This window comes from Lytechinus variegatus, chromosome 17 (genome assembly GCF_018143015.1).
Source record: "Lytechinus variegatus isolate NC3 chromosome 17, Lvar_3.0, whole genome shotgun sequence".
Taxonomy (NCBI): domain Eukaryota; kingdom Metazoa; phylum Echinodermata; class Echinoidea; order Temnopleuroida; family Toxopneustidae; genus Lytechinus; species Lytechinus variegatus.
Window position 1 is genome coordinate 24,561,292 of NC_054756.1, and position 13,157 is coordinate 24,574,448.

General features: G+C 35.2%; 1 protein-coding gene across 3 annotated transcripts; it reads right to left on the reverse strand.

Moving 5' to 3' along the window:
* Positions 1-2,399: 2,399 nt before the first annotated feature.
* Positions 2,400-12,757, reverse strand: LOC121431330 (homeobox-containing protein 1-like). Of its 3 annotated transcripts, none has more exons than XM_041628867.1 (7): positions 12,518-12,757; positions 10,062-10,483; positions 8,582-8,784; positions 7,725-8,006; positions 6,638-6,733; positions 4,142-4,252; positions 2,400-3,669 (listed from the first exon to the last, which is right to left on the reverse strand). In XM_041628867.1, the coding sequence occupies exons 2-7, from the start codon at positions 10,475-10,477 to the stop codon at positions 3,485-3,487; spliced, it is 1,293 nt and encodes a 430-aa protein (XP_041484801.1). In that variant the 5' UTR covers positions 10,478-10,483; positions 12,518-12,757; the 3' UTR covers positions 2,400-3,484. The 3 variants fall into 3 exon arrangements, with proteins under 3 accessions (XP_041484801.1, XP_041484800.1, XP_041484802.1); XM_041628866.1 differs by having other exon boundaries at positions 12,528-12,756; XM_041628868.1 differs by lacking the exon at positions 12,518-12,757 and adding an exon at positions 12,318-12,452.
* Between the last annotated feature and the right edge of the window lie 400 nt (positions 12,758-13,157).

Genomic DNA, 13,157 nt, shown 5'->3' on the forward strand with positions numbered 1-13,157 from the left:
TATTCAGTCACATGAGAATACTGGGAGGTCAATCAGGACTAGTGCCTCTGTATGTCATGGATATTACATGCCTGAATAAGATATGCATGTACAGTGTATATCAATTTGGCATGTTTGTTCCTATATTCGGACATGGCCATACACAGCGGGGGCAGGGTGGCAATTTCTCCTTCAGAAATTTTGAAAATGTAAATTTTTTTCCTGAAGATTTTCACAAAAATCACCAAAGTATGTGTCTAATCCTTCAATTAAACTCAACAAAATGCAAAAACGTCCCATTAATAAGCTTGTTTGCTTTGTTCCCTCGCTTTCTAGGTTTTTTTCTAAAAAGTTTACGTGTGCTGCCCCCCCCCCCCACAAAAATTTCTACTTACAGCCATGTATTTGGGTATGTACGTCACTCAATGTTGGATGAACATTTGAAAATCAGAAAAAGTAATTTTCTTCATTTTTTTTAAATGATGAGCATTTCAAAATATTCAAATAACATAACAGTATATTATTCTTAAGTATTCCCAGACCTTAAGTATTCAATGTACAGATATGAATGATAAACACGCAGGGCTGTTATGGGTTACATTGTTCACAGAAGCAAAATAGAATTAAAAAGGTTTTCAAGGTGCTTTATATAAATATCACAGATGACTAACTACAAAACAGACGGTTATCTACGTGCAATTTCTGGCTTCAAACTGAGTATTTACATGTAGGAGTTGAATTTAAATAGCTTCACAATTTGACATTCTTTGGTTCAATGAATACACATAAATACTTTCATTTCTTTCAAGTCCTAAAGTCAATTACATATATTTCAATGGTTCATTCTTATATTCACATCTAGCATAAAATGAAAATATTAAAATAATTGTGAATGAATTAAAAAGAAAAATAATAAAATTTCAGACAGATAGATGGTAACTTAGACCAAAAAAAAACACTTTGAAATGTACCTAAATTCCTTTGAAATAAAAAAAATAATTTAAAAAGTCAACCTTAGCGTGGATTGTCTTTTTAAAACAATATAATTGCACAAAAAATATTGTTTTTAAAAGTATCAAACAATCTTGTCAGGAAATTCAGGATGAAAAATTACCATTTCATATTTTTTCTAATCGACATGTAAGCCAGACGAATGGTTAAAATCATCGCCGCTACATAAGGCAACACGGCAAAAGCCTGTGCTACAGGCTACCTGTACTTCTTTTAGCAGACATCCCATTCAGTGTATTTCACAACAGCATTGGCTCATTTCCCATTGTTTGTTTTATGGTGACATGGGAATATTAGTGATGAAGAGACGCTTGCTGGATTCCTGCAGAAAGTCTTGGCCCTGACTTCATTTAAGGTGCTCAAACCAAACTAAAATCTTGTAAAACAAAACCAGATGCTTGCTATGGAGCTTTTTTTACACCTGATTAGATTATTCATAATTTACCGGAGCACCAAAGCGCCCCCAGAAAAGCAACAGGCAAAAGAATGTTTATAGCTACATATATACGAACGAAACTACATTTAAAACAAAACAATGCGGACAACAGCCTTTTGGGTACGATTCTCAGCAATTCAGCATTCTCAGTCTACATGTACATAGTGTCATACACAACCTCTTGGATATCAAATAAGAAATATCTAGCATTTTTAAATAATTTTTGGTGCCAGTTGAAAGCAATTTTTCCTAGCATAACTCTATCTACTTGCCGAGTACACTACTATGAGGCTCATACATAATGTATGAGTGTTGACAGCCTCAAAAAAAACTTATATTGGGAAATACGATTAGCTGCCATACATGTTCATACAACAGCCTAAATATTACAACATACATGTACGCTGTCATGGAAAATTCCATTTGAGATATTCAGCACAAATTATTAGGTAAGCCTACTGTCTAAAGACAAGCCAATTTTCATCGTCCTTAGGGGGGTTAAAACCTTATATTTCAAAGAGAAAGAATTTCAATGCAGCTCAACAAAAGCTGAATTTCAAAAATATAACCATTGGTTGTATCCTCATATTATCTGAAAACAGTTTCCTAATCCCTGCAGAGGACTAGACAAACGAAGGTATCTTCTTACACGCATGTCATTATATTCTAAAATAAATCTTTTTCTGAGCTTTCTTCAACGCTTTTACATTTTGAAATACGACATTAACGCACCAATGGCAATACATGTACGTGACGTTTTGAAGCCCGAATGTCCATTATTGGCTCATTTTAGAGAGCTTTGCCTGACATGGCAGCCTAAGGTGGGTTTTCAGCTAGGTGTTCAGATATAGAAGTGGTGGAGTAAGCATGATCAATAATTCATAAAACAAAGAAAACAGCGGATATTTGAAGTTCTCTATCACCAAATTGACAAGTGAATGATGCATGAGAAATAAGACTATTTTTGGTTCCACTGCATGTATATCATTGAAGAAAAGGAAGATGTAGTAGGAATGTTGACTCCCTGGTATTGCTATTTCTCTGATAAAACTGCCTGTGATTGATTGAATCTTTATTTAGCATCTAGCACCCACAAATGTATTTCAAAGATATCCAATTGTTTCTATTGAATTAACATAAGTTATCTCTCGATATCTAATACTCTTTTTATCAAAAACTTTGTTAAGCTGCGCCAGTTTGCTGACAATCATTCTTTCAGGGAAACTGATTCAGTTGACGACCAAAATCTCCATAATTCAGAATGGGACATTTGATAATTATCATTAAAATGATGAATATATTTAACCCAATTAGTACTTAACACCAAGTCGGTAGGGCCCTTCATGGATATATGCCAGGCAAGGTAATACACTGAGGATATTAATCCAAAACAGCATATTAATTGGTTTTGGGTTTGATTGTCAAGAATAACCTTCTTATTTTACAAATAAATAGATTTTTTTTTAGTATGACCTCTTTATAGTCATACACAGATTATAGTAATAAATATTAAATTATTGTCACTCACATACTTCAGCAATATCATTTGTTAAAAACTCTCTTACATAAGAATAGTAAGTGTTCAGGATTGATGAGTGTTGACAGTCCAAAAGGTGTTGTAATCGTACAACCAGTGCTAGTGCGGTCAAGAATTATGCCAAAAGCAATGGTCATTACCGCTTGTGCCGACACTGCACGAAGATGGTGCAAGCACCTCAAAGGTTCATGTAACATCAGAAGTAACACCAAAGACAACACAAAGGGTAAACACCAATATCTTCAATAAGTACACCAATTAAAGGTTACACTAATTGAAACACCAATGGTAACACCAAAGGTAACATCAATTGCAGCACCAGAAGAATTATCAAAATAACACCAATGGTAATACTAATCGTAACACCAATGGTAACACCCACTCTGACACTGGGCTATGAAAGATGGTACTAACAACTCAACACCTAATCTGACACTGCACCAAGAAGGTGCCAACACATTAAACACTTGCTCCTTATTAAAATCACATGCAGCAGCCTCAAATTTTTACTTCAAACACCATCACGTATCGGCTTCAGTCTTGACCTGAGGGTCGTCCGTCCTCTCCTCCACGGCCTTCATGAGGGTCATGATGGAGTTGTTGACCTCGACCAGCTGGGTCGCGACCTCTGCGGGATCCTGGTGGGAGTCATCGCCCCCCATGTGATCCATCATACTGCCATTGTTGGGATCATCTTCAAGCTCACCTGTCAAAAATTACATACATGTAAGAAAATTTCATGTGGAATTTTTTCATCTTGCAATTTTTCATTCATCTTCTGTTTGCAATTCATTATGACTTTTGCTCAGGAGTCTACATACTGCTTATGATAGGTTTTTTTTCGCTTGGTATACATTAAGAAATAAAACAGCAATGGTGTTAATTCAAGCAGTGCACACTGTAAAAATTTCAGAGTTGTTTGTTCTTGCTTGCAAGATTTTAATGGTGGCCCAATACCCTTTTTTTGTGATGACATTTTCGGGGAGTGGCTTGTCAACATTTGAGAAAATAACCCCCCTTCCATAAAAATCCTGGATCCGCATCTATCATTATTATTTGTACTGCGCTTTTCCCATAAGGCACAAAGCGCTTTCAATGAATTAACTAAATGTAATATTTTTAAAACTACAAAGTACGAAAGAGATGAGTTTTTAATGATAAATGTATAAATTTCTAACCTGTCATGTCACCATCATTTGTCAGATCAGCACTTGAGCCATCGATATAATCCACTTCAGGCATTGAGTCATCATCGTGAGAGACATTTCTTGTTATTATCGTTTCTCCAGCTGTAAATAGTAAGGAAATATAGCTTGAGAGACTAACTGTATCGAGTACCATACTGATGGCGTAAAAAAAAACTGTTTTTATCATATACATGGCTGGGGAAAGCTATGTACAAACTGACAATTTCACTAATTGGTAATTGATGACCTTCTTCTGCCATTACTGCAAGGATTTTATCTAGTTTTCACAACAGGACTTTATGTAGTTTTCACAACAGGATTTTTTCTAGTTTTCACATTAGGATTTAATCTGAGCTTTGATTATTACTAACATCGTTTAAAGGACAAGTCCACCCCAACAAAAAGTTGATTTGAATAAAAAAGAGAAAATCCAACAAGCATAACACTAAAAATTTCATCAAAATCAAATTGTAAAATAAGACAGTTATGATATTTTTAAGTTTCGCTTAATTTCACTAAACAGTTATATGCATATCCCGGTCAATATGTGAATGAGGGAGACTGATGACATCACTCACTCACTATTTCTTTTGTATTTTATTATATGAAATATGAAACATTCTAATTTTCTCCTCAATGTCCTGTGAAACTAAGTTTTATTCCTCCCTGAACATGTGGCATTACCATTGTTATAACATTTTATGGTTCAGTTAAGTTGGTCCTTGATGTCAATTGGGTAAAAAATGAAATATTGTATAATTCAAACAATAAAAAACAAAAGAAATAGTGTGTGATGGACATCATCAACTCTCTCATTTGCATGTCACTGAGTTGTGCATACAACTGTTTTGTGAAAAATAAGCAAAAGTTTGAAATGTCATGGCTTTCTTGTTTTACATCCGATTTTGATCAAATTTTCAGCATTATGCTCGTTAGATTTTTCTCTATTTATTTGAATCAACATTTTTCTGGGGTGGACTTGACCTTCAAACAGGGTCATTTAATATGAAATTCCATTCTTGCTGTCCCTCATACTTGATCCAATGAGTGATTTCAAGTTCAGTGTTGACCTTTTGGTGTTGTTGTTTGGTCAATTTTTACACAATCAAACATAAAATGAAGATGGTCCCGAAAAGTCATTCACTAGTTGTTGAGATGCCAATAATGTATCCTGGATCAGTTTTGCAAACTCTGAATAAGTTTTGGAGCTATGGGAAGCAATCCAAATTTCAACACCAGACTTGAAATCACCCAATGTTTACACTGGCTTAAATCCAAGTGGTGAACCTGTTTTGCAGGGGGGAATGATCTATTGTGTCATCCCCCCCCCCCCCCCGTGAATAGTATGACATCACAGATTAACACCAATGAATGTATGATTTATTGTTGTTTTTGTGACTTTAATTTTTTTGTATATATGTAGATTTATGGTATATGTTTGTAACTTATTCTATTTATTTTATTCATGAGTAACTAAATTGAAATTGACATATCAATATCAATGACAATAGGCCTACCCACAAATATGAAAAGTACATTGTTTCCAAAAGTAGATGTAGGCCGTCCAATGGCATGAATTCAGGCAGCAAACCTATTGCTCAGGGGAGACAAACTTAGTCTACAAATGTTTAGTATGCTAATTCCAGTTTTATACATATACATATACATATACAGCGAGAAAATATTTAATCAATCATTAGATTTATGATATCTCTTATTTCCGTGTACATGGTGTAAGCCAAGTGAATACAAATACTACTTAACTCATTGACAAAAGTCCTTTAATCAGTTTTACCCACCTCATCAACATTTTTTTCATTTTCCCCCTTATTCCGGCTCAGTTACATTTCATATTCAATTCTTTAAAGAAATATCATTTGTTTATAATTTGTTTCTTATTTTATTCATGCAAGCTTATGAATGACTGACTTTATCCCCACAGAATCATATTGTGGTTACAACTATCCAATATTACTGTTATCCCATGTATAAAATTATTCTAATCTTCTCCTTTCTTAATTTACAACATATAACATTTATTTATTTCATTACTTTTATATGTCATTTTGTTATAGCAATTGTTATTGTATATATTTTGTATTTTACCTTGTACAGAATTTCGCAATTCAGCCTTTGGCTGCGATGAAGATTTCTGAATAAACCATTTCAATTTCAATTTCAATTTCAAATGTAGACCCACATCTGCAGTGTGTGTACCTCAGCTGATTCAACGAGTCTGCATAGCAGACTAGGTCTACTGAGGCAAGAATTCCAAAGAAGAAGCAGACTCTGAAATGGCTCGCTTCGCTCGCCCTTTCAGGCTGGTTTCCTTCGCAAACCAGTAGCAGATCCCACCTCATGAGCCATTCAGAGTCTGCATAGCAGACTAGGACAAACTGTTCTGACATCCCCACCCCCCTTGAATAGCTTGAAATCATGTATTTACACCTGTTAGACAGGTAATTAGATGCTGGTGTTTACACTTACCCATTCTCTTTTTACGGTTAGCATCTTTCCTTCTATTTGCAAACCAATTGTAAACTTTGCTTGGATTTACTCTGCTGTGTTCAGGAATATCGTTACCTGGATAAAATGAAAATAATTCAAAAAAAAAAAAGCTTGACAAAAATAAATATTGTGAGAAACATGATTATGACCGCTAAGGTACCTTGCAATAAAATACAGGCCACTTTTTGTCACAGCTTATAGTAGTATTCTTGGAATCTATGCTCTATTTATATATCTAGTGTCTTTGAATTTTTTTTTAAACAACCAAACTTAAAGGGGAAGTTCACCCTGACAAAAACTTTATTGTAAAAATAGCAGAAAAAATAATAAAAATATTGCCGAAGGTTTGAGAAAAATTCATCAAATAATTAAAAAGTTATTAGAATTTCAATTATTTGATTTGTGACGTCATATGCGAGCAGCACTCCTACATAGTGAATGGTAAAAAATCAATGAAATGTCGTTTTCTCAGAAAATTGAAAATGGTTTTCACTCTACCTTTTGTATATCAATAGACAAATCATTTCACACCCGATCATGAATAGAAAACAAAATTAAGTCATCAGGAACCATGCAAAATTTGAAATTAATGCATTTTATATTACATAACACATGGGGCAGCTGCTCGTTTATGACGTCACAAATCCAAAACTTTGAACTCTAATAACTTTCTTACTCTTTAACGGATTTTCCTCAAACCTTCACCAATATTGTTTATTATTTTTTCTGCTATTTTTGCAACAAAGTTTTCTTCAGGGTGAACTTCCCCTTAAAAGTAGAATAACCCTTTTATGTCAAAATAAGGCAGAATAATCAGTAAAAATGCCACTTCATAATGTTGGTGCAAGAACGCCCCTAGCAAAATATTTTTGTGCACCGCATCGGTGCAGAAGCACCCTTACACAATGCACTAATGCGTGCTGCTTAGGCCATTTTTGCATGCATGCGAAGCACGAAAGTGTGGTGTTAAGGGTGTTCTTGCACCGACAGGACATCTTGGTCTACACCCACTTGCATAATGTCTGTTTGGTTTCAACCGAATAGGTCTAATCACTTTAACTCTCACCTGAGGCTTCTTGCATAGCATTACACGCATCCGACAATCTGATACGTTCCATGTCGTTGGGGTACGGGTTCTTCTTGAAGTACGCCTCCAGGACTTTCAGGCAGTTGTCCTTCCAGACAAACCTCTCCCTCCGCTTGCCCGCATTCGCAGCGGAGTTGTTGCCCGTGGACTGGGTCGGAGCCTGGTAAGGAGCGTAACGAGGCTGCAGAGGGCGGACTCGATGCTGGCTGATGTGCGGGGAGGAAGCAGAGTTGTCTTGTTCTGGTGTACTGTTAATGACACCTACAAATGGAAATGAAAGAATGAGAACAAAATTCACATGAAGTCATATCACTCAATGAAACTTTCCAAAATGAGACAACTAAGTCTTGTGGCATTTGCCTGCACTCTAGCCACATGAAGAACCCCCAATACTAATTCAGTACTGATTGAAAGTAACCAATTAGACAACAGCAAAAAGGCAGAGAAACGGTGGCAGCAGTGGGATCGAAAATACTTAAACTTAAAAGGAAAGTTGGATTTCATCTTACTTCTTCAATATGGTCTAATGGAGTAAGTTAAGTCAGTTTTAGCCATGAGATATATGATAATTATTGTGTAGGGGACAAACTACCAAATTCCAACATCCAAAAGATATGACCCAGAGCTCAAACCTTGGATTCAGTACTGAATCAGTATTTTAATATTTATGAAACATTCCCCTATACTACTACTACATGTACTACTACTAATAATAATAATCTTAATTGAAGTAATAATATAATCATAACAATAGTGACAACTCAAGCTAAAGACAGGAAATAGAAGCTGTGCTTTCAATAATCCAGCAATGAAGATTACATTGTAACAAATATTACCAAGGACTTCAAGCTCTCTTCTTTTGGCAAGATACCAGCGATACAGGATGGCCTGGGTGCTCCTCCGCATCACGTAACCGTGGAGAAGGAACTGGGAGATGTAGCTTTGACTGATACCGGTAGAATGGGATATGAGATTCTGGGAGAGACGATTGCGGGTCAGGAACTCCTTGATATCTTCTTTCACGTTCATATGACCTTTCCTGCACGAATACAAGTAAAGTCCACATAATTCAACTTTCTGTAATTCACATAATGAATAATGAAGTAATTTGAAGTAATCTATCAAACTAGACAATGTACTTCCACAGCACTTCTGTAGCATTCAAATCAAAGCTCTCATGAATTAGTTATGTTTCAGAGTCCCAAAAAATTTGACTTAGGCAAAGTTGCCTGTACCTGTAATTTTGACCTACACAAAAAAATACATAAAAAACTAAACACAACCAAAAGAGAATTAGAGAAGGTGTAATGTAGGATCAAGTTTCAGAGAGCAGGATATAGTAAAATAATCTTGACAGATGCCTTAAAACTGTATGGGCATTGGGCAGAGGAGATTCAATCCATAGACCTCATGGTCAATATTCTATTAAAAAACAGGGGTTTACTTAATCCTACACCAAATTACTGTAGACCACACCTTTACCTGGTGCCCTTTGCCACCTTTAGAATTCAACAGGAAAAAATCATTTCAATCATGCAGTAAGATGTTCTTTCAAATAATCAAATTTGCTACAAAATGTGAAGAATGTGATAAGAGAATATAATAGAATCAAAATGATTTATAATTTTAGATTTTTTTTTATAAATATTGAAGAAGGTGATGAAACTCAGCATTCCATAGAAGTGTGGTCTAAAATCCTTGTTTAGTCAGGGATCAATTCTTGGTTTTAAGCTTTTCCATCCCACCGCTGCCACAAGTTCTCTGGTTGTTTTGCTGTTGTTTTTTTGTTTGAATTTAATACCTCTTGTCCTCTGTTTACCAATTATCCTGAAAACATAAATACAGGCGATTCAAATTTCCCTCACTACAATCTGTTTCCATTACTAATCTTACTCTCCTTGTTTTTCTCTCTTATTGATTCAGCGGAATAAACGTTCGAAAGATGTAGCAGTATCCATTTTCCATTTGTTTAACCTATAAAAACAACAGTTCAGGCCCTGCTGATATAAGTTGCATGAAAATAAAACTAGTATATAGGGAGTAACTGCAGTTGTATCACAGTAAACTTCTTTCATCAAAAACCATAATTTCTATGACAATCAAAGTACATCTATGGTAAGAAAAAGCCATTGCAATATCTTGGGTTGAGTAACAAGATAACATTGTTTTTTTTCATAAGTTGGTAGCCACTGTATGTGCTACTAAAATTCTGCAATTTGATTGACCAAGAAAATTCAGTCACAGATTATCAAAAATTTGTAGATGGTATTTGAATGAAGTTCAAGAAATAGGGCTGAGATATAGGCCTATTCCTACCTAAAGAGAGCTTCCACTTCCTCGTTGGTAACATGGAATTCATCACCACTGCCTCCTCTGACTCCATCAATACCATCCCCGTTCTCCTGGAATCCATGTCCTGCATTGGAGAGGAGGGTCACCAGGGAGGTCCTGTTCCCAGGAGATGCCGGCTCCTGGCCCAACCCGCTCGTGGTGTCCAATGACGAGTTCCTGTTCGTCACTGTCAGCTGCTGCGGGGCGTGGTAGCTGCTGATTGGTGGAGAGGCAGCAGAGCTGACGATGGGCTGATCCATTCTGGATGGGAGGGGTCCCAACTCGGAATCCATCTTCGCCATGGTGTCGCAAGCGTGGATGATTTCATCTTTGGTTAGTCCGGTGCGGACGAGACGTCGCAGGAGTTCTATCTGCTCGATGGTGTATCGAGGCTCAGACATTGTTATCTGGAAAAAACGAAATGTAATAAAATGAAATACAAGATCAACAACATTATTCATTATTGGGAAAAATCAATAAACAAAGTAACATCAACTTAAATTGGTACATTTATGTATAACAGATGCACATGTGTAGGCCTATAACAGCACTTATTTCTTATTAAAGGGATACAGAAACCAAGAATAAAAACTTTACTTCACTTGCAGATAGAGTTCTAAATAAGACAAGTCTTGAACATTTTAATTAGCAGAAACAGTGATGAAAGTGGGTTGAAATTCAGGAAATAAAAGACCTAATTTAGATCATTTATATAATAATTGCAAAAAAATCAGGTAAATACATTGAAAATTGAAGGATAGAATGAAATTTGGAAATAAGAAATATTTTTCAAAGCCACAAGAATAGAAATTGATGGATATAGAAATTGATGGATAGATAGATAGATAGATAGATACATAGATAGATAGATAGATAGATAGATAGATGGATACTAGAGACAGACAGACAGACAGACAGACAGACAGACAGATAGATAGATAGATAGATAGATAGATAGATAGATAGATAGATAGATAGATAGATAGATAGATAGAGAGAGAGAGAGAGAGAAAGAAAGAAAGAAAGAAAGAAAGAAAGAAAGAAAGAAAGAAAGAAGAAAAAAAGAAAAAAAAGAAAGATAAGAAAAAAAGAAAAAAAGAAAGATTGAAAAAAAGAAAAAAAAAGAAAGAGAGAAAGAAAGAAAGAAAAAATACATTGAAAATTACATTAAAAATTGAAGGATAGAATGAAATTTGGAAATAAGAAATATTTTTCAAAGCCACAAGAATAGAAATTGATGGATAGATAGATAGATAGGTAGGTAGATAGATAGATAGATAGATAGATAGACAGATAGATAGATAGACAGATAGATAGATAGATAGATATAGATAGAGAAAGAAAGAAAGAAAGAAAGAAAGAAAGAAAAAAAAGAAAAAAAGAAAGAAAGAAAAGAAAAAAGAAAGAAAGAAAGAAAGAAAAGAAAAAAGAAAGAAAGAAAGGAAAGGAATGAAAGAAGGAAGGAAAGAATGAAAGAAAAAGAAAGAAAGAAAGAAAGAAAGAAAGAGAAAAAAAAAGAAAGTCAATTTGTCTTTTTTACAAACTTTGATGAAGTCTGAAGTCAGATTTAAAAACAAATATCAAAATGATATATTTTTCTTCATACTACACCAGAATGTCATCCATGCCAGCAGATCAAAATAAAATATATAAAGTAAAAGAACCCCCATTCTACACGTATGATATCAGAAGTAACCCATGCATAAAATATCTATTACCCCCATTACCCTAGCTGATAAAGAGATATGGAACATATATCATATATTCTCCATCAATGCAAGTACAAAACAGGAAACTTTGAAATCTGCAATCTAAATTTTTTGTGTGGACCAAACATTACTATACTTTTAACTACAATTTAATATGAATCATCACTGGTACAGTTATATCAAAATATATTTTACAAATATTTCCGTTCTTCTTAATATCATCTGTGACTCCAAAACTTTTTTTGCTCATTAGTGGCGCACTGAAAACATATGCACACACACAGAGCTAGAGTGTGCATGTATGTTCGCTTTGCATTGTGGCATTGTGTATACGGGCGTGCAATATGCATACAAAATGGCACCCAAAGAAATTCATAAAAAATGATATGATTTCATTGCCATATTGGAAAAGCCACACCCTTAAAATCACATAAAGCGACGGAGAACAAATGTCGATTTCAAGAAAAAAAAGAAGATCATTGAGAATGTATCGTCATCTAGAAAATGCGTAATCCATTTTTTAGAAATTTACGTATTTTATGCGATCTTGCGTTCAAGATCCGGCGCACTGTGCTTCAATTTCTGCAACTAGCTTGTAGAAATCGCTCTTGCACACAAGCGAAGCGCGGAGCCTGCGCTCATGTACAATACAGTATAGTTGACCCGATACGTTACTACTGCGTCGAGCTAGTTGAACAAAGAGGTTAGCGAAAATGGTCTGACAAAACCTTCCTTTACTCACGACAAGACGTTTAAAATCCTGAAGAAAATATCCCTGAACTTCCTCAGCCTTGTAACATCGTTAATATTTCTACTGGCAAGACGCAAACTGGTCCAAAAGAATTATTTTCCTGGGTTAAACGTCTCGAGTCCCCCTTGATTGTCGAAGATGGTAACTCGTTTACGCGTTTACCAGCCAGCCAACCAGCGGTTTGTAAACATGGATTATGTTAATGACGGCTTAGCTAAACGCCGGGCGCTACTCTGTCAAAGGTTATTCGGGCATTCCCCCAAAAAGCGGCTGCTACGGATGTTTTGCAGGCGTTTAAAACCACATTTTCATGGGGCTAGTCTAACGTTTTGATTCGAAATTGTTGAGGTAAAGCTTCAGGAGGCCAACTTAAATACTTTAAGTCGAAATCTTCGATAAAATATATTTTCAGTTACCAATTCGATCTGTATTTCACCCTGTTTTTGTTTGTATGTTTGTTTCATCGATCATCAATATTTTGCTATATTTTCCTTTGTTGTTTTTTTATGTTCTTATATCAATTTCATCAAGGGGTCCCTTCACAAGCTCTGCTTCCATATGGGGTCCCATTAACCTTTCATATATGTTATATTTTTGCCAACCTTTGTACTATATATATAT